The sequence below is a fragment of the Sciurus vulgaris genome, assembly GCF_902686455.1.
Source record: "Sciurus vulgaris genome assembly, chromosome: 8".
Lineage (NCBI taxonomy): Eukaryota > Metazoa > Chordata > Mammalia > Rodentia > Sciuridae > Sciurus > Sciurus vulgaris.
Genome location: NC_136468.1, coordinates 65,430,672 through 65,457,223, shown reverse-complemented (window position 1 = coordinate 65,457,223; position 26,552 = coordinate 65,430,672). Strand labels below are relative to the sequence as shown.

Genomic DNA, 26,552 nt, shown 5'->3' with positions numbered 1-26,552 from the left:
GAGGAGTGGGATAACTGAGTCAAGTGGTGGTTCCATTCCAGGTTTCCTGAGGAATCTCCATACTGCTTTCCCTAGTGGTTGTACCAGTTTGCAGTCCTACCAGCAATGTATGAGGGTATATGAGTGTACTTAACCCCCCTCCTTGCCAACACTTATTGTTGCTTGTCTTCTTGATAATTGCCATTCTGACTAGAGTAAGATGGAATCTCAGTATAGTTTTAATTTGAATTTCTCCAATTGCTAGAGATGTTGAATATTTTTTCAAATATTTTTTGACCATTTGCATTTCTTCTTCTGTGAAGTGCCTGTTCAGTTCATTTGCCCATTTATTGATTGGGTTATTTGGTTTTCTTTGACATTAAGATTTTTGAGTTCTTTGTATATCCTGGAGATTAATGCTCTATCTGAGATACAGATGGTAAAGATTTTCTCCCATTCTGTTCATTTTCTCCCATGAACTCTCTGTTCATGGTCTTGATAGTTCTCTTGCTGTGAAGAAGCTTTTTTATTTAATGCTATCCCATTTATTGATTCTTGATTTTGCTTCTAGTTTTAATTTTTTTAGTTGTAGATGAACACAATACCTTTAATTAATTAATTAATTAATTTATATGTGGTGCCAAGCAAAGCAAACACTACCATTGAGCTACAACCCCAGCCCTTGCCTTTGGGTTTTTAGGAACTATTAATTTCTGATCTACCATGATCATTACCACTTTGTCTTCTAGTGATGTTATAGATTTTGGGGAAAATTTTTTAATTTTTTTGAATCTAGGCAAGAGAGGGAAACTGATCATGTGCTTAGTCTGCCATTTTGAATCAGATGATTACTTTTGTAGTCTTAAAAATTAATAAATATTTATAAACCTTAATGTGGTAGCCATCCAAACTCTCTTTCTGTCTCTGTCCCTATGTGTATATACATATATATATGTATATACACATACTTATATACACCTGTGAAAATACATAAAAATATACTACTAAATAAATCTATAGTTTTTGAAAAAGAAAATGGACTCAAGATGCAACATTAGAGGTTCCATTTTGACCTAAGATTTTAATGGCAGCAATATTTGAACAGGGGAATGAATTTCTGAGGAATGAAAGTTCATGGATCTCCAGAAACTTTTATGTAATTTATTTATTAATTGAGATAAAATTCACATAACATAAAATTTATTGTTTTAACCTCTGAGTATAGAAGGGATATGCATTGGTTTTTGGTATATTCACAATGTTGTACAACCATCACTATTATTAATTCTAGAATATTTTCATTAGCCTAAAAAGAACCTTTGTACTCAGTCTGCCTTTTATTTCTTTTTCTAGCCTAACTGCTCAGGTCAAAACTTCAGTTTTGGGTGGGGGGTACAGAAAAAAATAACGGAATGAATCAAACATCATTACTCTATGTAAATATATGAATATGCAAATGATATGCTGTTACTACATGTACAAACAGAAACAACATGTATCCCATTTGTTTACAATAAAAATAAATTTAAAAAAACCTTCAGTTTTGAATATAAATGATCAGACATTCTTGTCTTGTTCCTCATCTCAGAGGGAAAGTTTTCAGTCTTTTTCACCATTAAGTAAGAGTTAAGTGTTAAAAAATATTGCCCTTGCTTGTATTGAGGAAATTCCTTTACATTTCTCCTTTGTTGAGCGTTCTTTTTTAAATCATAAAAAAGCAGTGGATTTTGCAAAATGTCTTTTCTTCATCAACTTAGTTGGTTTTATTTCTTCATTCTATTAAAATGGTATTTATTGCATTGATTTTTTTTATATCGAACCACCTTGCATCTCTGAGACCAGTCTTGTTCATGGCATATAATCCTTTTGATATGGTGCTGTATTCTATTTGCAAATGTTTTGTTAAGGATATTTCTATCTCTATTTTAAAAGGAATATTGTTAATAGTTTTCTTTTTTTGTGGTATTTTGGTATCTGTGGTATTTTGCTTTCCTTATGAGAGTAATACTGACTTCATAGAATGAGTTAGGTGTTTTCTCCTTTTTCTTTCTTTCAAGAGTTTGAGAAGGATTGGTGTTAATTATTCTTTAAATGTTTGGTGGAATTTGCCAGTGAAACCATCTGGTCCTAGGCTCTTCTTAATTGGAGTTTTTTTTTTTTTTTTTTTTTTTTATTGCTTATTTAATACTGTTACTACAGATCTGTTTAGATTTGGTTTCTTCTTAGTTTTGGTAGTTTGAATGTCTAGGAATTTGTCCATTTCACATAGATTATCTCATTAGTTTGGGCATAATTATTTATAATATTCTAATAATTCTTTTTATTTCTGTGAACTGGATACTAATATATACTTTCATTTCTGATTTTAGTAACATTAGTCCTTTCTTGGTCAATCTGCTTAAAATATTATTAAATTTGCTGACTGTTTCAACCAAGCAACTTTTTGTTTCTTTTTTTAATTGTGGTAAAATATATAGAATATCAGAACAACGGTTTTAATTCCTCTAACTGTACTGTTCTACACAGTTCCATTTGCATTTCTGTCAACCATCACCATTCATCTCCAAAACTTTTGCATCCTACAAAATCAAAACCTGGACACATTTAGAACTAACTTCCTATTTCCTCCTTCCTTGCTTCTGGCAACTGCCATTCTACTGTCTGTCACTGTAAACTTGATGACTCTGGCTACCTCAGGTAATTGGAATCATACAGTAGTGGTCCTCTTACTAGATTTGTTTTTTTTTAAACATATGTCTTCAAGGCTCACCCATATTGGGGCATGTCTCAGAATTTCCTTCCCTTTTAAAGGTGAATAATATTTGTGTTTGTGTGTACCACATGTTGTTTTACACTTCTTCCATCAATAGATACTAAGGTTGTTTCTTCCTTTTTGTTACTATGAATAATGTTGCTGTGAATACAGGTGTTCAAACAATTTCTAACTCTTCTTCTATATGTTTATCTCTAATCTTTATTATTCTGCTTGTTTTGGGCTTCATTTGATCTTCTTTTTCTAGTTACTTGAAAAAATTATAAATGACAGAAATCTATCTTTTAACAGGTACATATAAATTGTACACACTTATGAGAAACCATGTGATGTTTTGATACCTTATGTAGTGTTCAAGTCAGGGTAAATCTATCTATCTCCTCAAACATTTATCATTTCTTTATGGAAAAAATATTAAAAATCCTTCATTCTAGTTTTTTAAAAAAATCCAGAACCTTGTCATTATTTATACTCACCCTCCTGTGCAGTAGTTCTATTTCTGGTTTTGTTTGTTTATTTTGTTTTGGTACTGAGGACTAAACCCAGGGATACTTTACCACTGAGCTCCATCCCCACCCCTTTTTATTTTGAGACAGGGTCTTTTGAAGTTGCTGAAGTTCTCCCTAAGCTGCTGAGCCTGGCTTCAAACTTGGAATTCTCCTACCTCAGCCTCCAGAGTTGCTGGGATTATAGGCATCCAATTTACTTCTAGTTTCTTAATGTGAAAAATTATGTTGCTGATTTGGGACCTTTCTTCTTTGTCTTCATCATCATCTTCAGCTTCTGCTTTATGTTTTAGAGCAGTTTTAGGTTCTCAGAAAAATTGAACAGAATGTATAGAAATTTCCTTTATACTCCCTACCCCCACACATTTTAGTTCCCCCACTATCAACATCTCCCACAGAGCCACACATTTGTTACAATTGATGAACCTACATTGACATATCATTATCATTCAAAGTCCATAGTTTACCTTAGGGGTCAATCTTGGTGGTGTATATCTTTGAATTTGGATAAAATTATCATTATATATTTCTACCATTATAGTGTTAAAATCGGTAGTTTCATTCCCCTAAAAATTCTATGCTATGTTCATTTATTGCGTCCCCCTGTCAACCTCTTGCAGCCACTGATGCGTTTATTGTATCTGTAGTTTTGCCTTTTCCAGAATGGCATAAAGTTGGGATAATATAGTAGTAGCCTTTTCAGATGGGTTTCTTTCACTTGGTAACATGCAATTAAGTTTCTTATCTTTTCATATCCTTTAATATACCACAATTTATTTATCCCTTCATCTATTGAATAGCATCTTGGTTGCTTCCAAGTTTGAACAGTAATGTGTGAGTTTGTATGTGTGATTGTGTGTGTGTGTATGTGTGTGTATCTGTCTGTCTGTGGGCATAAGTTGTGTTAGCTTTCTGTCACTGTGATAAAATGCCTAGTATAAACAAAGGAAGAAATGTTTACTTTAGCTAGTGGTATGAGAGGTTTCAGTCTGTGTTCTTGTAGCATCTTTGCTTTGGGGCCTATGGAGAGGCAGTATATAATGGCAGAAGCATATGGCAGAGAAAAGCATCTCCCCTCATGGTGGCAAGGAAGCAGAGAGAGAAACAGGAAGGGGCTAGGGTCCCAATATCCCCTTCAGGATATTCATATGCCCCCAATGACCTAACTTCCTTTCACTAGGTCCCACCTTCTAAAAAGTTCTACAACCTCCCTATTGCATCACAGGTTGTGACCAAGGCTTTGGGAGATATTTAACAGCCAAACTATAACCTAGTATTCAACTCATTTGGTTAGAAAACAAGAAGTATGATTGGTAGATTGTGTAGCGAAAGTGTAGTTAGTTTTGTAAGAAACTACCGAGCTGTATTCTAGGGTGGCTGTACAGCTTTGCATTCTCATCAGCAATGAATGAGAGTTCCTATTGCTCCACATCCTTTCCAGCATTAGGTATTGTCAGTCTTCTGGATTTTAGCCATTCTAATAGGGTATAGTGGTATCTCATTTTTGTTTTTACAATTTATGTCCCTGATGACATAAGATGTGGAGGATCTCATACACCTATGTCTTTTTGGTGAGGTGTCTGCTAAGGTTTTTGGCCCACTTTTAAATCAAGTTGCTATCTTATTATTGCATTTTAAGAGTCCTTTGTATATTTCGGATAATGGTCCTTTGTTAGATGTGTCTTATGTAAATATATCCACCAAATCTGTGGCTTGTTTTTTCATCCTCTTGATCTATAGTCTTTTAAAATGTAGGCATATAAAACTATAAACTTCCCTCATTTTTAAAAACTGCTTCCACATAAAGGCTTCTTGATGTTTAGGCATAGGTTCACTGGGAAGTTTGGGATAGGAGGAGAATGGGCAACATAGGTTATAACTTATGTGAAGTACAAAGAGGGTCAGATAACAAAAATGCCTATGTTAAACTCTCTATTATGCAGTAGGCATGTTGACTATATGTTCGTTATATCAAACAATGGCACTTTTTTTATTCTGACACATAATATATGTAGTAGTTTACACTGGGATCTGAGGTCAAGATAAGCAAAAATATTTTATTGCTTTACATTTTTTGATGTTTTGTTGTCTATTTAAAAATATTTTATTTAGTGTTCATCTGGAAGTATAATTCTTGGTACAAATACCTTTATCACAGAAACACTTAAGCACTAAGCCTGAACAGATCTTGATTTTTTTTTTAAAGGAAATAAATGTCTGTTTCATGTTTGTAATATTTAAAATTTGTTACCAGTTATTTAATTAAACCAGTTTTAATTCTAGCAAGCTTGAGAGTGTTAAAGATAAAAGCCATTCTCAGAGATGTTTTAGCTTTTCCATTTCCCCCCTTGCTTCTATACTTGTGTGTATAGAAATATACACATTTCTTTCAAGAAGTTTGGTTTTTGGATTTCTAGGTTGAAGATAAACACTAGCCAATATTTGGGGTTGTTTGGTTGAGCACAACAGTTGTAATCCTTATGTCAATAAAGCTTTAGAATAAAATTAACCTTAAAATGTTATCTTAAAATATTTAAAAATCAGAAGAGGGAACAAGTCCATAGAACTTGGGTAAGTGGATTCTTATTATTGAATTTCTTCTATTTGCCAGAACAAGAGACTTCAGATTTCTCCAAAACACACGAATTGATCTAGGTATAGTCTCCAGAGTAGGAAATAGTTAGTGTATGAAAACAGACAGGCAAACAAACAAAGAACCCACCACCACCACCACCAACAACAACAACAAAAAAAACCCAAAGCTATGTCAAAATTCTTTCCCAAATAATCAGGCATTCTTTCCCAAATAATCTTTCCCAAATAATCAGACATTAAGTCAGAAATAATGGGCTTAGGATTCAGGAGCTCTCTGTTCCTAGTTAATCTTGTTTACTTCAGAGAAATCAGAGACTCTTAGGTCCAGCAAGAAAGTTTAAATAAAAAACATTTTATCCAAATACTCAAGTGATGTACATATTTGTTCAAACATGAATATCTCAGGATTATCATATTTTTGACTAGCAAGAAGTATACTTATTTTTTAATCTCCTGAATCCATCATCTACAGAACATAAGTCTAAAGATAAGTTATTACAGTTAACTATCAAGAAAGAAATCAGTAGAAGAGGAATTGTCTAATTGTTCATTCTATCATGGGTTGACATACTTCCCTGAAAAGTATAAACTCTGATACAGAGAAGGGGCAAATTGTAACCTTCCAAAAATATGCTTCAATTAAGGTCCTGAAAGATATTAGCAGCTCCAAGGAACTTTTGGATAGTCTGTATTAATTTCTATTTTTATGCATTCTAGAGCTTTATTTCCAAATAGATCTCTGGGGATACTATTGAATATAAAAATTAACCAATACAATCCTAACTATCCTATAAAACTTAAACGAGAGAACACCTTAGGTCCTCTCTCAGAATCAGATTAACTCTCCCATTTCATTCCAGAATCCTCTTGTCCCCAGTATGATCCTCTTGTCTCCTACTGATGTCACTCCAGCCTTTCTTATCACCAAATCTTGGCTGTTTTAGGTTCCATGTTCTTAATATTGCACTCTGAGGCTCATGAAAATAAATTATTTTGTTACATCTCTCTGGTAGCACTTCAAACTTGACAGTTATCTTTAATGTCATGAATAATATGGAGATTTTGGGGATTTTCATTGAGAAACAGTATCTCAAAGTCTTCACCTCTGAGTCAAACCACTGATGAAATGGGTAAAGTGGTTAGAACCTCACAATCCAGTCATTTCCTAAACCGCCTGCTCTGGCCATTCCTCCAGCTTCCCCATCTTGGTTTCCTATGTAATTTAATACAAATGTAAATGTTTTGGACTGAAGACTGTCCTGCCACTTGCTCTCATGGGTACTCCTGGAGAAAAGGCTTAACCTTCTTGGCATCTGCTCCTCGTTGGGGGTTTGGTTCTGGAAGTTCTGATGTGAGAGAGCCAAGACTAAGACCCTAACTCTTAGAGTTCTGTACAACCTGCACAGCACAAAGGGTTTAGGCAGACCTGAACCCAGGCCCTGTCACCTGTCAGTCCTGTAGCTTTGTGCAAGTTACCTACATGCTAAGCCTTGAATTCCTCATCTATAAAAAGCAGATAACATTAACTTCCCCAGAGAGATCTTGTGAGAATGACAAGTGGAGTATGTGAAACTCTTAGCACAGTGACCAGCATCTAGGTGCTTAAAAAGTGCTCAATACTACTTATCATATACTATCTTCCATGTTTTGGGAGTTTGTGCAAGTATCAATTAAGACCAGTTGCTAAACTTTGTTGGAAAATCTTGATGTAAGAAATGAAAATGTATTCAACTCAATGTGAAAAGGAAATCTGTATAAAAGAAAAAAAATAGTATTTCACTAAGATCAAATATGTTTCTTTTCACTTTTTCTTTTCTTTGTGGAGCACAGCTGAGTATTGAAATGCAAGCTGATGGATTCTGAAGTTTAAATTTTCCATGCATGTCCTCTTTTTCTGGTGATCTGTTTCTCTAGATGAGCTAATTTGAATTTGCAAGCCCAAATCATGGCGAGTCTCCTGAACACCACTCCCTCCCTCAGTTGCCTCTGAATTAGTTCCTGTATTTTTTTGGTGGGGGGTTTGGCTTCATCCCAAGTTCTGACCTGAATCATAATGTAACATAATAAGGAACATAGGAACATGTTTTGTTTTATAGTCCTTGTCACATTAGCTTGTCAGGAAGTACTCAGGGTGTCCACAATTGACAGGTGGCTTCCTGAACTCTACTCAGAAAGCAAAACAAAGAAAAAAATAATAATGCTATTTCCACATTCACTAGTGTTTATACCTCCTCAAGGGTCATGATTCATACCATCTATATCTGCTTTTCAGAACCCATTCTTTGACCAACTTCCAATAATATAATTCTCACTCTCTGTTTATTGCTTATTGTGACAATTGCCTTTTAGGTCTAGCTTAATAATTATTTGCAAGGATCAGTAAAGAGTGGTTAAGAATTTGAATTTACCAGGCCCTTATTTTGGATTGTACAGGAGTCAGAAATAAGAATTTGCTTAACGTTTATGTTGACTTATGAAATAAAAGGGGGTGCCTGGAGGAGGGAATAACATTTTATTATGATTAAACATTTGTATCTTTTCATTTTGATCATCTTTAGATATGGACAGATAACTATCAAAAGGAATGTTAAAACAAACCAAGTCCCCCACCCCCATCAAAAGCAGTAAAAACATTTATACAGGACATTATGAAATTCTAATGCCATTATGAGGACCCAGATCCTGCAAGGTACCCACGTGGAATCTTGTATCAGCAGAGGCTGCTCCACCAGTGGACAGGCATGCAGGGTGACAATATTCCCTTGATTACTATAATTGTCATAATGTAATAACAATTATGAGATAATTAAAGAAACCTTCCCATAGCTAGATAACCCTGCATAAATAGGTTACACAGTTATTTGAAATGTAAACATATGGTTTTCTGACACCAGTATAGCAAATAGGAGATTATTTACAGCAAGAACAGTTTCTAAGTTATCCCACTATAGTGATTCTTACACTTTGCTTCTTTGTTGTAAGATCCTTGTGTATTTTTTCCCATTCGTCTTCTTCTGTATCCTGGTCAAATGTCTCAGGGTATGCTGGTAACTTGTCTTTGGGACATTCTTCGTAGTAACTCCGGACATATTTTCCCACAGACCATCCTTTGTATTCTTCAGGCATTTTGCATTCCAGGCCATTAAAATGAACATTGTAGTGGTGCTTCAACCAATAGTAGAGGTAGTGGATGTTGTAGTCACATCTCCACGGGTTATCTCTGAGCCATAAGAGTTTCAAAAAATACAAGTCTTCTAATACTCCATAGTCAAAGTTTTGCAGACTGTTGTTTGTTAAATCTAGCTCTTCTAAATGTGTGAGCCCTAAAAAAGCAGCTAGAAACAGAAAATATTTATGAAACTGATAAATAATTGAGTCTATCATGAGTTTTAAGGATAAATACAAATTAAAAATAAGAGGTTTGATTCTCCCTGTTGAAAATAAAGGAAGATTTCCCTTCTCTACTTTTTCTCAGGCTTTTACAGAAAACTTGTAAATATAACTACTTTCTCCTCTCTTTAAAATGTCTTTAATTTTGAAGACTAGATAGGCCATTTGTGACCATTAAAATCCAGGAAAATGCCTTTCTTAAGGACCTGGGAGCCATCTCTTTGAAATGTAAACATCGATGAAGATAAGGCCCCTGTATCCCAGTTTCCATAAGGCTTTTGGTGGTATTTTGCCTCCAGTTGCAAGACTACCAGTTTTCTCTGGAAAAAGTCAATGAGCTACAGATAAACTTAGGATGAGCTATATGTAATAAAATGTAATATCAAGTTCTCTTACTTGAAAACTAGTTACTGTTTATCCTGAAAACATGTACGTGATGGGTAAGTATCTACTTAGCTATATAAAGGACAAGATTCTTTCTCTTTGCAATCTGTTAGTGAGTGCCCATGCTATGCTTCTCATTCTGGTTAAAGTGTATTCAATAATGAAAGTGGAGAGGATGTCTGGGTTGGGAGGAGATTTTCTAAAAATTCAATTTTCCCAATGTATGTGTATTTAAATGCATAGTTTCTAAAATATATTTTTATTCAAACAAAGCTTTCCCTTGATTAGATTGATTAGAGTAAGTGATTGATTTGAGAAGTCAACTTTAAGTTAGCTTTTAAAACAAAAATGTTCTGATACGCATTTTTTTACACTTAATAGAAATATGACACCGAGAGAGAGAGAGAGAGAGAGAGAGAGAGAGAGAGAGAGAGAGAGGGGAAAATATTTCAAATGTAATATTTGAGTAAAGAAAAAATGAAAAGTATGACTGGTGATGACTTGATAGCTTCCTGGGATATCATATCAGTAAGTTCTAAAAATGCCTAGAAAACAATCTTTCCCCAGTTTTGGTGGGGGGAAAGATTCTAATTCTGTAGAGTCCAAAAACAATTTCTACCAATGTTATGAGAACATCTGGCTGTGTTTGGCAAGCTATGGAAGCCGTCAGTTTTGGATCCATATGTATTTAATTTTGCTGGAGGGTGAGCAAATATCAAACACAACAAAATAAAACAACAAAAGTTTTTTTTTTCTCCCAGAACAAAGAAATGCCCTAACTTACTCCAGTTTTAGTTGATATGAACTAAACAGATTTCCCAGAATTTATAGGTCTATCCTGATTTCAAATATTTTGTTTCTATTTCAGTGATTTTCTCATTACTGTTTTAAAAAACCGTTTAAGGATACTTGTTGGAGCATAGTATCCTCATTTTGTATTTGGAAAATATGCTGTCATACCAGTACCATTAACTATTTTCATATCATCTGTTCTCAGACAAAACCCAAAATTCCCCCTGAAAAGAATACTTTCTCTTTTAATACAAAGCCATGGCCTGAGGGTCTGGGTGGGAGAGGGAGACAAAAGTTCAGTTCTTGTGATTGTAGTTCTAAAGACATTGCATATTTTTTTTCTATTTGCTAAAATTCTGTAGGTCCATGATTTCACAAATTGTCTTTCCTTAAACTGATTCAGCCCCAAAGCATGTATAAACATTCTTAGATTTTATTTTAAAAGTGCTGTAGTTGTTACTTAAACCATATATATCTAGACACTTCGGAAAGCTAGTTTTCATGTTTCTTAAAGGAGGTAAAACCCCCATTAAGGTGACTTCTTTCCCTTTTCCACAATAACTCCTGGCATTTCATGCCTTTTAAATCCTGGAAACTCTCATTGCATTTGCATACTTGCCAGTATAAATCATTAAAGTAAGTCTACTTTGGCAGAGTTTCATTTCAAAGATCCTAAAACACAGTAGGTCTTTTATCTGAAAACTCCTTTTGGTTATTTTGCCTTATTTAAGTGCTGAGATACTTTTTTGTTCTAGAGGTCATACCAAAAAAAAAAAAATGTGGTTGGCATTTGGCAGGTGCTCAATACATATTTATTAGTGTAGGAAATACTTTCCTTGGATTGAATTGAATGAATTAACTAAAAAATGAGTACCACTGCTGATAAACAGGGATTAGGTCAAATGTCAGCAAGGAAAATGCATAGGGTAAAAATTAAAAGGATCCCAAGGATGGGAAAGAAATTCTTGAAATTATGTGAATTTCATAAATGATGAGGGAAAAATATGAATGGAAGTAAAATAAATCCATTGTCCAACTATTATCTGTCTCTGTATTGTCTCCTTTCATTTTTCACTTGTGTTCTTTATATACCATAGTTTCCTGTAATTGTAACTTATTGCATTATTATTCATTGCTAGTATGTTTAACTTGGGCCACATAATAAATAACATTTCAGTTATTTTTTCAGAGAGATCTAAAACTTGTTTGGATCCATACTTCTTTTCTTTCTTTCCTGACTTCCACCCACCCCTTCAATCTTTTTCCAGTGCTGGAGATCAAACCCAGGGCCTTCTGCATGCTGTCCAAGCACTCTGCCTCTGAACCACATCCCCGGTTCTTGCACCTATACTTCTGATAGTTGATAAGCTATTGCTGTAGAGACAGCATCAGAAAGAAATTAGACACTTGACCCAGGGACCTTTGCCATGGCATACTTGTCCTGTCGGTCTTTGTTTTCCTTGGGCAAGAAAGCATCTCCACCTTCAGATTTTTCATTCTGTGGCCTGGCTTTGTAGAGATTAACTACTGGTTATTGACCTGCTCACAGGGAAAATGATCACCTCATGTGGGACAAGAGTGTCTCTGTAGTGCTCTTATTTAATGTGAAATGAAAATTGCTTTTGGTCTTGCCAAAGATAATCTCAAGTTTGCAGTATATACACAGGTGAATGTGTAAGTGTAGCACAATGCTGTCCCCTTAAGAAATTTTAAAAATTACAATATTCTAATATTTTAAAAAGATGTTAATCCTAAAATATGCCTTTGCATCACCAGAATATTAATTCTTAATTTTCACTTCTATCATGTTAAAATTCTAATGTTTTATTAATGGTATTAGATTACCACTAAGAAAAGTCAGAGAAATAATTGTATTCAAAGTATTTATAACATTATATTTCATTATTAATAATATTAGTTTTTTTTATAGTTAGGACTTTTCAAATTTAAGTAGCATCAGAAAGGCATATATATCATGTCTGTTGTACACTTTGCCAATGTTTCAGTAATTCTCAGTTCTTTCCACATCTTTTGTGTTTTAAGTTCTTTTTTTTTTTTTTTTTTTTTTTTTGCCAGAGGTTTTTCTTAGCAAATAGAGAAGAGATTTGAAGTTGAAAGAGAACTGATCCTGGTTTAGGATTAGAAATATCATGTTTTGCTCTGGTTTGAGCATATTTTATTTTAATTTGTGAGGTTGTAGTTAGCAGTTAGTTTCAAATTTACTCTAAACAAGTTGGCAAAGGAAATGCCAAATTTGAATTTCAGTTTAAAAATTGTTATGTGTTCAGTATTTCATTGACCACTTGCCATACTTTCTATTTTTTTTTTTTTAAATCTATTCTATAAAACATTTTAACTATTTGGGCTAAATGAATATTATAGTCAGTGTTCTGCAGCTGTGGGTTCTTTATTTGCAGATACAAGTTATCACAGATCAAAAATATTTTTAAAATATTTGAAAATAATATTTTCAAAAATATTTGGAAAAACTGTGTATTGAACATGTGCTGAATTGAACAGATTTTTTTTTTGTCATTGTTCCTTAAACAATGCAGTCTAATCACTATTTACATGGCATTTGCATTGTATCATAAAAGTAATCTAGAGATGACTTATAGGGAGAGTATACATAGATTATATACAAATACTATGCCATTTTATATAAGGTATTTGAGCATCTGTTGATTTTGGTATCCAAGAACCCTTTACAATAAGGGGTGAATGTAATACATACTTCACAAAGCCACTTTTTGCAAATATTTCTCTCAGTGCCAAACAAGTCCTAATTTAAATGTCATGCTTAATTAAAATTCATACTTTTTAATTATTTAGTTTAGTTTTTTATAATGTTTATTTATTTATTTAAAAATATTTTTTAGTTGTCAATGGACCTTTATTTTACTTACTTATAATGTGGGGCTGGGAATCAAACACAGTGCCTCACACATACTAGGCAAGTGCTGTACCACTGAACTACAACTCCAGCCCTAGTGTTTATTTTTTTAACTGTATTTACTATAAATGTTGCCATAGGAGAGAAATCACAGAACAGCTCTGTTTAAGGGGCTGATATTCCATGAAACTTACCAGGATCTATGAATTCAATGCTGTTGCTGCTGAGGTTTAATTTCTTAAGCTCATGAACATCTTCAAATTCCTTGGGCCGAAGTTGGTTGATTTTATTGTACGACAAGTCAAGTTTAACAATATCTGGAGGGATATTGTTTGGAACTTTCTTCAACTCTGGAAAAATTAATAGTATTTAGGTTATTGTGTTTAGTTTTGGTGCTTTTCTTGCTCCAGTTCTCTCTTCACTGCTACACCCATATGGTTGAAGAATCAGCTCTTAAAGAGAGCTGAGGGATATCTAAAGCCAGAGAAGACTGGTATGAACAAGTCTTAACATCTGCTAAATTCTGTCAACGCTCAGTGAATCAAGTGCATCAAATCTACAGGAAGGGCTGTCAGCCCTTATTGAGCTGATCAGAGAAATTCCCTAGCTGCAGTGGCAAGAAAACAAGAGGAGGACCAGCAGGCAGTGCATTGTAGGTAGCCAAGGGGTAAGATAGGACTTAGTTCTGGCTACCCAGTAGTTGCCAGGGAAAGTTTTTGAAAAAAGAATCAAAATAAAACTTATAAATCAAACTGCTATAAGGCTGCCCCCTCCCACTCTCTTTCGACTCCTGAGTTTTCTATAAATTATTGGTTTTTAATTTGCATCTTCATTTTATCCATCTTTTTAGATCTCCTCTGCCCACAAATAAGCTCAATTCACTTCACTCTAAAAAATAAAAAGCCCATGACTTCCATGATCTTAAGCAGCAGCATTCCCCCTTTATCCTCAGGAGACACATTCCAAGACCCCCACTGGATGTCTAAAACCACAGATAGGATGAAACTCCAGATATACCAGGTTTTTTCCTATACATATAGACCTGTGATAAAGTTTTATTTATAAAGTAGGCACAGTAAGAGGTTAACTATAATATCCAATAATAAAATAGAATAATTATAACAGTGTGCTATAATAAAAGTTATTTAAAACAAGTCCTAATTTAAATGTCTTGCTTTTCTCAGTGGTAGTTATCAACATCAGACATGGTATACATTTTACTGATTTTTTTCCCCCTTGTTTTTGCTCCCCTACCTTCCCTGCCTCCAAGGAAGCTTCATGAGGGAGACTTAGGACAATGCCAGAATAAATAGATAAGTGGTGTGTAGGTAGATAACTTTTATAATGGCAGTCAATGATCCCTACTACTGATATCCACTCCCCTGCAGGTGAACCTTTTTTTTTGAGTACGCATGAACCTAGTGACTTGCTTCTAATCAAGAGAATGTAGCCAACTTGGTGGAATATTCCTTCTGTGATTGGGTTACAAGAGAATGTGACTTTCATCCTGCTAGTGGATCTCTCTTTTACTGGCTTCAATGAAGTGAGCTGCCATGTTAGAGAAGCCCATGTAGTAAGGAATTAAAGGTGACCAGTAGCCAGCAATATTACTAAGAAATCTTAGTAATATTTGAAAACCACAGACAATTGAAGTCTTAAGGAAAAAACAGAAGAGATGATTTTTTGATATTTAGAATTTGGGATAATTATTGGGAATGGCCATAGTGTCTTGTAATAGAGACTTGAAAAAGCAGAGCAGTTTTACTTCAAAATACCCAGAATCCCACCTCTTCTCTCTTCCTCCATTGTTACCAAATTAATCCAAACCACCATCACTTCTTATCTGGATTATTCCAATGATGTCCTAAACCTGTGTGATCCTGGCAGATCATGTCACTTTTCTAGATGTCAGAATCCTCCAATGGCTTCCCATCTCAAAATAAATGAAAGTCAGGATGAATCCTCACTGAAGCCCTATAAAGCCATTGAGAATTGTAAGGCATCTTTACCACCAGAGTCAGCCCCTTTCTAGGTTCTAGAAATCAGCCGGTTTAGCAGAACTTGCTTGCCAAGTTCATATCTACTAGGCCGGACATGAGGGTGGATGACACACAGCCTCTGAGGGACAAACTAAAGTGGGTTAGCCACAAATAAATGGGTAGAAAAAAATGTTCCAGAGAACACTCTGGAACCCAGCTTGAGCAAAGTGGTGACCTGTGGATGTTGGAAAAAGAATATGAATTACAAAACCAATTTTGGAGTTGTCAGCAGCAATCCTGGATAAAAATAGGATCCACAAGTAGTACCAGGAAATGTAAACCAATGCCTTTACTAGTATTGCTTTGAAAAAGAAGGAAAATCTTACTTCTTGAATTGATGAGTAAAAATAATTCTTTACTGAGAACTTGAATAAGAATTATAAATCTTGATGAAAGTATGTTTGTCTTCAATAAAGAATGCATAAATAAATATTTCCTCAGGCCAGAAGTCAAATTTCATCAGTATCCCCATTTTAGATCAGGCATCACATGGTATCCAGATTTCATGTTTACTGCCACCCAAATTCTTCCTGTATGCCTCGACAATGCCATGTTTGCTTGATTATCACTCTTTATAGGTCTTGCTTCTCCTCCAACCAGACCTTACTGACTTTGAGGAGGGAATTGGGAATTTTTCTCCATGTAACTTCCCCATTTAGTAGGTTATTTTGGTTGTCAGCAACCTCAGAACTAATTTGAAGGCTTGGTAGTAGGAGTTAATGAGATGAATGACCCTGTTTATTGCAAATTTAAAAATTCTTAACAGTTCAATCCAGGTAAAAAATTGTGTCCTTAACTTCAGAGGCAGCTGGGGGCAATTTACCTACATAATTTGCCCCCGCCTGACCTCAGAAGTGAAAATGATAAATTGTCCTTATAAATCTGAAGTTAAAAACAGTTTAAGAACCCTGATTTTCATGTGTTCTTAGCAAATCCATTTACCTCAATATGGCATAAATGTACTTTTCAACTAATCCCACATTTTATTCCTTTTGAAAGACTAAGTTTTGTTGGCAAAGTGCCTCTCTCTCAGTGAAGAAACTATTATTTTTTTTCTTGATCTCAGATATTTAAGGCAAAAATAGTAATCTTTGAGGTCTGTGTGGTTGAATTGGCACACATTAGGGACCCTACACATGCCATCTGACTCATTGTTAAGTCAGTTAGGAAAGGCTCAACTCCCATTAGAGGGGTCTGTATTGCAGGTTCTCTGTAAGCACTTATGTGTATTTTTCTACAGAGTTTAAAAGGAAGCTTCAATACTGGGAGGAATTATACAGGAGACATTAATAATTCTTTTTGTGTAATAGATACAGCCAGATCTTGAAGGGAGAGATGGCATTACTTCGTGACCAATGACTTGAAAACTGAGTTACTGACAGCCTGTGAGGGCAGCTTAACTTCTCTATACCTCAGAGAAGGTATAGAGATATGCATCACTTATAAAATGAAGGTAATAGTACTTCTTTTATGGTTGTGAGGAGTAAATGACAATGCATATAAACCTCTGTCTCACTGCCAGGGAACATTTAGGTACTAACTGTTAGTCACTAATATTACTGCTAGTTCTTCTCTTGATAACAGGCTTTATGCCTCTTTAGATTCTGTATAGTGTCTAAAATGTGAAGCATAATAATCAAAAGTATTGCTACTTTTCAGCAGGGAGCTAGAGATGCACATTGCTGAGCATTTATTTTTCATAGTTAACATTCATTACCCATTTATAAAATGGAATAAGGAAAATTAGATCAGATTAAATTCAAGTTATCGTGCTTGTATTCTAGCTATGATTTTTAACTTATATGTATTTTTACTTTTAAAGGCTTCTTTGCTTTTTTTGAAAGAGCAAAGGAAAACAGTTGAATTATTGTTTCCAATCTAAAGTACACGTCCCTATGCCAGGCACAACTAAAGGAAGTATAATAGACAAGCCCTCTGCCTTTACACAGGAATCAACAGTGTAATAAAAAATGAAAAATAAATGATCAGGTGGATCAATAGATTTATATAAACAATGGTAAAGCCATCTATATTGCTAAAAAGGCAAAACTACTCTTCATTTTATGATCTAGAAGTATAGACTCTGCCTGGGAAGGGTGTGGGAGGGGGATGGAGAGTGGATGGTTAACCATCACAGGGGTGCAGATGGGGGGAGGAATAACTTCTAATGTTGCGTAGCACAGTAGAATAACTATGGTTGGCAACATTAGTTGTTTATTTTGAAATAGCTAGTAAAGAGGATTTTGAATGCTTCCAACACAAATGGTAAATATCTGAGGTGATGGATGTGCTGGTTACCCTAATCTGATCATTATACATCATATGCATGTATTAAAATGTCACATCGTGTCCCATAAGTATATATAATTACTGTCAATTGAGATTAAAAGTGTATTTTAAAAAGTAAAGTATAGACTCTGAATTGAATACATAGTCACTGACATTTAGGGGAACTTGAGTTGTCCATTAATGTATGATCTGCTATTGGATAATTCAAGTTTGTATGTCATGAAACTTCATTTTGTGTTCCACTAAATAATATGTGTATTTTTGAAGCAGGGGGTGAATTTATGGGGCATGCCTGGAAGGTTGTGTTTAAACAGCAATAAGTTGAGACTAGAACATCATAAAAATGTATATTTGCCAAGAGAAAAAGAAAAAAATTATGGAAAAAAGAAAAAGAAACAGAACAAAATCATCTACATATACAGAATCTAAAGAGGCAAGAATAAAAAGACAGTAAAAAAAGAAAACTAGGTTATCTCTTCATAGAGCACAGCATAGTCTAGCTGTGGAAGTTTAAAATTTTGTGTAGATGGTATTTTTCTCAGATATTTAATGAACTTAATCCTACTTTTCTCTTTGATACCTGGGGCAGGAAGGACAAATTCACTTAAGCTGGAGTGTAGAACTTCATATAAAGTATTCTAGGACAACTTTAGGATAGTTGCTTTGTATTTTTTTAAAAAATGTATAATTCTAAGCTTCCCACAGGATATTCTAGTAAAAATACATTCTTTAGCATGAAGCCTTAATTATTCACCATAGTAATACCAGGGAAATTCTACCCAATATTGCTACAGAGAAACTACATATACCAAGTATTTTGGAATTTTCTGTTGCTTCTTGTTGAGGCAATACTTGTTTTGAACATGGTCAGATAAGTTCTGGAAGATAGCATGGTGAAATAGGACGCTCACTGGGACTCAGACCAAGGTTCAAATACTGCTTTGCTGCTTACCTGTGAGGCCTTGACCTACTGACTGGACCTCCATGAACCTCATTTTCCTCACCTATATTTATGCACTCTACTACCATCCTGAAAACTGGGGTTGGATGGCTGGAGCATAGTAGGTTTTCAGTTAGCATTTTCTCTCAAATTCAGAGGAACTCAGCATAGCATTCCCAGGTTATGAGGCCGTAACTGCTCCTCTTTGGCATCAAATTGCATGCAAATCACAAGCCACTTGTAGACAAATCTTCTGTGCCACATGGCTGTGGTGTGCTCTATCCAGGTGCCACCTTCAGAGCCAGGGAGTGAGTGGCAAAGCTTAAGCACAACTTTGCTGAGAAATGAACAAATGTACTCCTGACTCACGTTGCCTGATTTGTCACCATTAACAAATTCCTGCCTTGTTTTCTCTTGAGAGGGGCCTCTAGGGCCCTTTTAACTTTACCTTTCTCTTGCCCTCAAACAAACAAAACAAAGCAAATCCTCCCAAAATAGATGGAAGAAATGATACCATACTCTATATGACTCTAATCCTGTGATATACTACTTTAAATAGTAATTATTATTACTAATAAATTATTAGGCCATGCCAGAAATGACCCATATAAACATTGTCATAATGGTGTTATTATGCAGTAGATTAACAGTTTCTGATCCACACTTTGATGATACCCATCATCACTGACATGCCAAGAACTTTAGTAAGATCTCCCATCTATTTCTTAGTTGAGGACTTTATCCTGTATGTTCAAATCCTATACAGCACGAGCACAGGATTGTGTGGGATGGAAAACCCAGTAATGATTTGCAGAGAGTAGGTAATATTCCAGAAAGATTTCCTTAGTCTCACTGTTCTTAGATTAAATAATTTAGATTTGGTTCTTTAAATATTCTTTTTGGTCTTTTTCTGAATAACATGGGGACCATCAAGATATAGGACACTAGCAAGTATTTATTAAAACCTTGTGACTAAATGGCATGAAATACAGAAGCACTAACACGATAGTACTTGGCTTCTGTCACAGAGTGCTGTCCTGTCTTGTTCTGCAGATGTTTATTCCTTGGGGTTTTCCATCCACAGAGGCACACCATGTTTTACCTTCAATTGATGAAAATCAGGTCACATAGATGTAGATGGCATTTGTACCTGTTTTCATACCCATTGATTTTTACCTACATAAGTTAAATTGAATTTAAGATAAAAGGAATTCCTTATAGCCACAACTTGTGATGAGCAAATGGGTAGGATCCAAATTGCTGCCCTTGTAGGAGATACTTCGTGTCTCCTTTCCTGTCCCGTGATTGCCAATTACCTTGAGTTTGACCCCAGAAAATCTTGAAATAGATTTTGTTGTCATTGGGAAAAAAATTCTGGTGGAAGCAACAGAAATTTGAAGGTATAATGGGGTGTAAGGAGGGTTTTAAGACTCAAAGAACATATCTAACAGGCCACAAAAATGAAAAAGTAGGAAACATACCTTTCCTTTTACAATCCAGTGTTTGTATGGGAAACACATAATTGTAGCACAGAGTTGAATCTGCCTCAGGCCTGATGACTGGGGGTCTCCCTGACACTTGGGGTTTGGGGTCCAACTGCTCCTTTTCTTCTGCATTACATAACTGTTCAGATTTTAGCTGCAGCAGTTTTTTATTTTTTAGTTTGTGGGGGCTTGCGCACTTGGCATAGTTTCCCAAATTTCTGTTCCTTGGAATCTGCAACATTGAAATGAGTGTTTCTAACTCACAAGTACAGTGCCAAGGGTTGTCATAAAGTCGCAGGTAGCTCAGGAGAGGCGTATATATGAACACCTCCTCTGTCAAGACTTTGATCTGGTTGTGCTGCAGTAAAAGGGTGGTAAGTTTGTTTAAGCCAAAGAAGGCTTCACTCTCAATTTTGGAGATCTCATTCTGTTGTAGATCCAAGCTTTTCAGGTTTTTAAATTTGGAAAACATGTTATTTTTCAATATGCGGATCTTGTTTCTTGCTAAAAGCATGTGCAGCAAATCTTGAGGCCAGGCAGGTAGAACATAAACTAATTTTCTTTCTTGACAGTCTAAATATTTCTCATAGAGGTATGTGTACACCTCACAGGGGAGGCCTGGTGCATAGCGCTTGACTGGGTTGGAGCCTCTTCGGCCCCCACCTGCCCGGCCATGATTTGTTCGGCTTCTTACGCTGCCAGGGCTTCCCTTGCGCAACTCAGCAGCTTTGCAAAAGCAGAGCAATATTACAATAGTAACCACGCGCATCCTGACATCCAGCTGGCCCCAATTCTTTGGTGTGACAGATGAAACAAAGAAAGTATTCCTTTGAAATACAAGTTTGGGTAATCTTAACTCAATGCAGTTCAGGAACAATAAGACCCAGCTGGACTATGTGGAGTTCCTAGACTGGAATAGAAAAAAAAAAAAAAAAAAAAAATTAAAAGTTACAAATTATTGCAAATACTGTGTGTGACCAAAATAGCAATCTGTAAAGCAAAGGGCTTCTTCCAGTTTAAAAAGGTGTTTGCAGATCAATGGTATAGAAGGCTCCTCATCCTCTTTCTTGCCTTGCTTAGTGTTCAAATGTTTGGGCCCTCAATTTGGATCAAGACTCTTACCTGCTTGATTGTGTGATACTGGGCTAGTTATTTAACCTCATCTTCAGCATTCATAAAATGGGACCAAGGATCCCTCCTTAATGTGTTGGGAGGATGAAATGGGCTCATGCATGTAAAATACCAGCCCAGGGGAAGTCCTCCACAAATGTTAGGACTCAGCATGATGAATAGTGAAACCTGTAGTTCATCATCACATTGCATTTAGGAAATTAAAGGAATTCTCCTCATATCCTTGAGATGTGCAAAGAAGAGTAAGGCTCTAACAACTGTGTTTCTTTCCTTTACTATCTTCCAATTCCTAGTCATGTTGACTGTGGTCTCCAGAAATGCGCAGAGTAAATGGCTTTGTTCTTGTCATCTCCTGCTTGTCTGGGTTCAAATGTCACCTGTTAACTGAAGCCTTCTCTTTCAGCCCTATTTAGGCTTGTACCCCTCCTCCTTGTCAGGCACTCCCAAATCAATTTTCTTGTTTTGTTTTTCTCCATAGCATTCATCAGCATCGGTCACTGTAGCTATTTGATTTATTTTCTTCACTGTCTTCCTTAACTAGAAAATAAACTCCCTAACAGCTAGGCTGTCTATTCTGCTCACTGCTGTATTTCTTTGATTAATATGTGTTGAAAATATGAATTACTTTTACAAAACTATTGTATAAGAACATTTATCTCATAAACTACCATGTTGTTTGGGGAATCAATTTTTTTCTTAAGTTTTACTGGGGACTTCCATGATCTGCACATTTTTAAGCATTCTTTTTATTTCTTAAAACAATTCTGAAAATGATTCTGATTGGCATTTATCACTTAGGATATAGTTCACTCTTGGTAAAGGAAGAAATGTTCAAATGGACTTATAACTAATAACATGTCTGTTATTAGCATGGGGCTATGTGGTTATGAGTGACAGATGTGCTTTCTGTTCATTGTAGCATTTTGAAGTTAGTACCACCTCTTGCCTGGGGTTTTCCCACTTCTTGGGGTCTCCTCCACCTAGAACGCCTTCCTTCTTCTCAAGCATTTTCCCCATTCACTGGTCTGTGTATCCTCCCTCGCTGCTTTCAAGGCACTAATTGTGTTATGCTTTGCTGTCTAGCTATTTGTGCATATGTCTTTTTGTTTGCCTATATTTACATCTTTTTTTTTTTCCCCAGTGCTGGGGAATCACTCTACCTCTGAGCTCCAGCCCCAGCCCATAGATTGATTTTATTTTTTATTGGTGCATTGTAATCATACATTATATGGGGATTAATTGAATGCTCATGTCTTGTCTTCCCTAAGAGACTATAAGTTGTGCAGTGGCCTCTGGTCCTAGAGATAATCTAATCAGGCATTTAGTCTTTCTAACCCTCCAATTCTTTGTCTACAATTCATTGTAAATTGTATGTAAATCTAAACAAAACACTAAATCTAAATCAAAACACAACAAATGTTTTGCTTATTATTATGCATGTTGAAGTGTTTGGAGGGAAGTGTGCTCATGTCTGTAACTTTCTTTGAAATGTACACAAAAATAAGATGGAGGGCTAGGGATATAGCTCAGTTGGTAGAGTGCTTGCCTTGCAAGTATAAGGCCCTGGGTTCAATCCCCAGCACCGGAAAAAAAAAAAAAAAAAAAAAAAAAGATGGAATGAGGGGTGTATTGAGAGATGGATGGGTGTATATAATAAAACAAATTCAGTATGATATAAATTATAATTTACATAATGGGGTTATAAGTATTCATTATACAACTATTTCAATTGTTATGTGTTTGAAACTTTTCATGTTAAAAAATAAAAATAAAAAAACCATGCACAAAAAGCAAATATGTTTCCTTCAAGTGTTCCAAACTAAAAGCTTTTTAAGTATTTAGTGTTTTTCCCTAAGTATTTTTTTCTTTTCCCCTTCCTCTGGTAAGCCTCGAACAGTAATAAATATGTGTATATATTTTGTATTTAAAGCCAAAAAGTCATTTTTCTGGGAAAAAAGACACTCATGACTTCCAAGGTTTCTGTTCGTTTTCTAATGAATACATCACATTGAATGAAGGATGGAAAAACTTCAAAAGTTCCATTTGAAATGTTGACTTTTATTTAAATGTTTAAAAACTTAAACATTTGTAATATGTTGTTTAGTAATGTGTAACTTGTTTGATTTAGGCCACTGTAGAAACTTGCAAGAGTTGAATGTCTCTGACTGTTCAACACTCACTGTGAGTATGAGCAGCTTATTTTACTGTTGTTTATATAGATTGTGCCTTGTTACATTGGAGAGCCAATATGCAGAGTGCATGCCTGTGTGTGTGTTTAGGGTTGAAGTGGAAAAAAGCAAACTCCATTAAACATTGGCAAGAAATTTTACTCCATCTGTACAAGGCTATTACTAATCTTGCAGATGGATGCCCAATGTTGGAGCCTCTGGCAAGTGGAAACTCTTTAATGATTACATAAAAATGAACTGTGTTTCATGCATATGGGTATGAGACAGGAAAAAGAAGCTGGGCCCCAACAGAGATGATAGACTCATCATAGTGGTTTTCGTGGCTATCAACAGTCATATCAATAGTTGTACCAAAGAAGATGGAAAAGAACTTGTATATCCCTGTCCCCTGTCTCTTCCTCTGCTCCCAATTTGTCTTCCATGCTGTGAGCGCACAATACTCTTCTAAAAGGCAGATCTGATCACTTCACTCACATCTTCCATCAGCCGCACACTCCTATTATTTACACCACTGGAGTTCTTTAACAATACCAAACCTTAGAGATCCTGTATGGTCTTGCCTCTGCCTCCCTTTCCAGCCTATCTTGCTTCAGTCCCATGGACATATTAAGATTCAGTGGACATATTAAGATTCATATTAAGATTCAAAACCCAAGCCTCTGTTTGAGTTTTCCTTGCTAAAATGCACCAAGTTGCTCTTTGCAGTTTCTCATTTGCTAACTGTGTTCTTTGCTTGGAATGCCCTTTGCCTTTGTCTTCAAGTGGCACTTTTCTCCTTGACAGGCTTTAAAGCTTATTTTACACATCACTCCTCTAACAAGATACTACTGGCTCCTGAGGCAGAGTTCACTGCTGCTCCTCTGGGTTCCTGAAATAAGTAGTCCTAACCGTAGTATTTCTGCCTCCTTCCCTAGCCTAAGAGACCCAAAGGGCAAGGGAAGTGCCTTATACTTGTGATAGTCATAAGCAACACAGCACTGACTTTGATTTCTACTAAGTATTCAGTGATGTTTAATGAATGCTACTATATGGAGATACCTAGTAGGTAATGATCACCATTGGTCAAAACTTGAGATTCCATCTCTGGTTGACGTGTAAGTATAAATCTTAATTAACATTACAAGAGTAAGATCAACCTAAAGAGAAGATATGAGAAGAGAAAGGACTTAGGGTTGAGCCCTGGGGAATGCTGACTTTTAGGTGCAGGCAGAAGATAATAAGAAGGAATAATAAGAGAAGTAGGTTGAAAATGAAAGTGTATCACAAGATGCACAAGAACAAAGAGTATCAGAAAAAAGGCCAAAGTGAGCCATTGAGAAAAGGACTCGGCGTCATCTCCTAGACTTGAGAATTAGAAAGTGATTTTTGCTGTAGCAGTTTCAGTGTAATATTGGAACAAAAATATAATTGCAGCAAAGTGGACAAGAAATGAGAAAGTGAGGCATTTATCATAAACTGATCTTTCTGGAGATGTGGCTAAGGTGGTAATAGAAGGAAAATAGGGGCAGGAAAATGAAAACAGGCTTATAGAAGCTGGTGGAAATTCTCCTGAAGTAACCAATGGAGCAAGTCTTTGAGGAGACAGGAGGGAAGAGAATAAAGAGCCTGATCGTGTGAGTCTCCTCACTGGCCGTAATTCAGGATGAGAACCAAGCCTCTTTTAAACTTGGGTTTATACATATCCTCTTTTAGAAGTAAGAGCGCTTTGAAAATTCTCCCTCAGTGTTTTCTCCATGAAATCCACTTCCCATTTTTATAGCAAAATATTTTTTTAAAAGATGGAAAACATTATTTGAATAAAAAAAAATGTGTACATAAAAACATTAAAACCCCCAGAACTCTTCCACTTCTTACCATGATAAACAAATTAAGCATTTATATTAGTAGTTTAGTTTCTGTCCATCAGACTACAGAGGACCACTTTAGATGAAATTAGCTAAGTATCTTTTCAGAGGATTATACTTTAACATAAATATACTGCTTCTTCATGTTCAAAAGTACCTCCAAGAAATGGAGGGAGAGACATACATCAGAGAAAAAAAAAAAATTCTACTTTTTCTCTACTTTTCCTCTACCAACAAAGTAAACATGGGCTCCTTTGTTGAGAGATTTTAAATCTTTGCTACCATATTCTTCGGATGTCTGCCTGTGGTTATAATGAGATTGTTTGTCCAATGACTTTGTTCTCTCTGAGGATAACACCTACTATGTTAAAGACATCCAGTTAGGTGTTAGAGGGATTTTAAAAAGAATCAGTCCTTAATTCTTGCCTTCTGGGAGTTTCAGTTCTGCATATGAGCAAAAGATCATATTCTTCGAATTTGGCTTTCTATTAGGAAAGTTAGAACACAATGCTTTCTGCATTGAATTTATTAACATCAAAGTCTTGTCCAATTTTGGAGTCTATAAAGGGTTGATAATTTTGTCCAGCTACATTTTACTATTGTTTTTCTCTTGGAATCATAGACTGAAAGACAGGCTTACATTTAAGGAGTTGGGTAACATTCATACACAGAGCTTTGATTTCTAAGCTTGTCTTATGAAATACATTACTTTCAGAAGGATTTAAGTATTGTACACTGTGGATAAATTCATAAGCTATTCTGCAATGTAGGCACTCACACCATGTTTGCATTTATGTGTTCAAACATTTGGTGTCTGGGTTTTGAGCTTTTTTAATGGGAATTGGAGTGGTTTGAATTTGTTTGGATGTCCAAGCTCCTCTAGACAGGAAAATTCAGAGAATGGATTACCTCCTCAGCTCAAGGGAAAGTCAAATTCCATCATAGTACGTAAAGCACATACTGTCCTCCTCCTGATCCTCACCTTTTCATCCTCGGGCCTGTCCTTCTAAAGGTGGATAAGCAAGCTTTTCTTTTTTTTTTAAATCTCTTCTTGCCCCATCTTGTTTGCATTTTAACCAACATCTTTCCACTAGTACATAAACATTTTGATGTTTGATTGGTACACTGAACATTTTTTTGTGTATTCAAGTACAGTGCCATACTTTATGGTTGTGTGCCATTCATCTGATTTTATAAATTTCAGTTTAGGGTCAGTGCTTAAAATCCCTTTTTTCCTGTCTCTTTCATGTCACAGTCACACCATTCACTTACCCATTTCTGCCCTCTGCAGGAAGATTACTTGAAATGTTGAGATTTTCCCCAA

General features: G+C 35.5%; 2 protein-coding genes and 1 long non-coding RNA gene across 4 annotated transcripts in view; 1 reads left to right on the top strand and 2 right to left on the bottom strand.

Moving 5' to 3' along the window:
* FBXL13 (F-box and leucine rich repeat protein 13) overlaps nucleotides 1-26,552 on the top strand; it is a 250,107-nt gene that overhangs the window by 117,213 nt on the left and 106,342 nt on the right. The window contains 1 exon segment of the mRNA XM_079150237.1: nucleotides 23,324-23,376. Coding sequence (XP_079006363.1) covers nucleotides 23,324-23,376 — 53 coding nt within the window.
* LOC306667568 lies at nucleotides 1,127-5,918 on the bottom strand. The gene is made up of 2 exons (XR_013765606.1): nucleotides 4,436-5,918; nucleotides 1,127-1,296 (listed from the first exon to the last, which is right to left on the bottom strand). It is a non-coding gene; the product is annotated as an uncharacterized lncRNA (long non-coding RNA).
* LRRC17 (leucine rich repeat containing 17) overlaps nucleotides 6,105-26,552 on the bottom strand; it is a 31,216-nt gene continuing 10,768 nt past the window's right edge. The window contains exons 2-4 of one of the 2 annotated variants that reach the window (XM_079150245.1): nucleotides 20,062-20,974; nucleotides 13,507-13,662; nucleotides 6,105-9,188 (exon numbers count right to left, since the gene is read on the bottom strand). In XM_079150245.1, coding sequence (XP_079006371.1) covers nucleotides 8,791-9,188; nucleotides 13,507-13,662; nucleotides 20,062-20,833 — 1,326 coding nt within the window. In that variant the 5' untranslated portion in view covers nucleotides 20,834-20,974 and the 3' untranslated portion in view covers nucleotides 6,105-8,790. The remainder of the gene's footprint in view (nucleotides 9,189-13,506; nucleotides 13,663-20,061; nucleotides 20,975-26,552) is intronic. The other variant, XM_079150246.1, reaches the window with a different exon arrangement.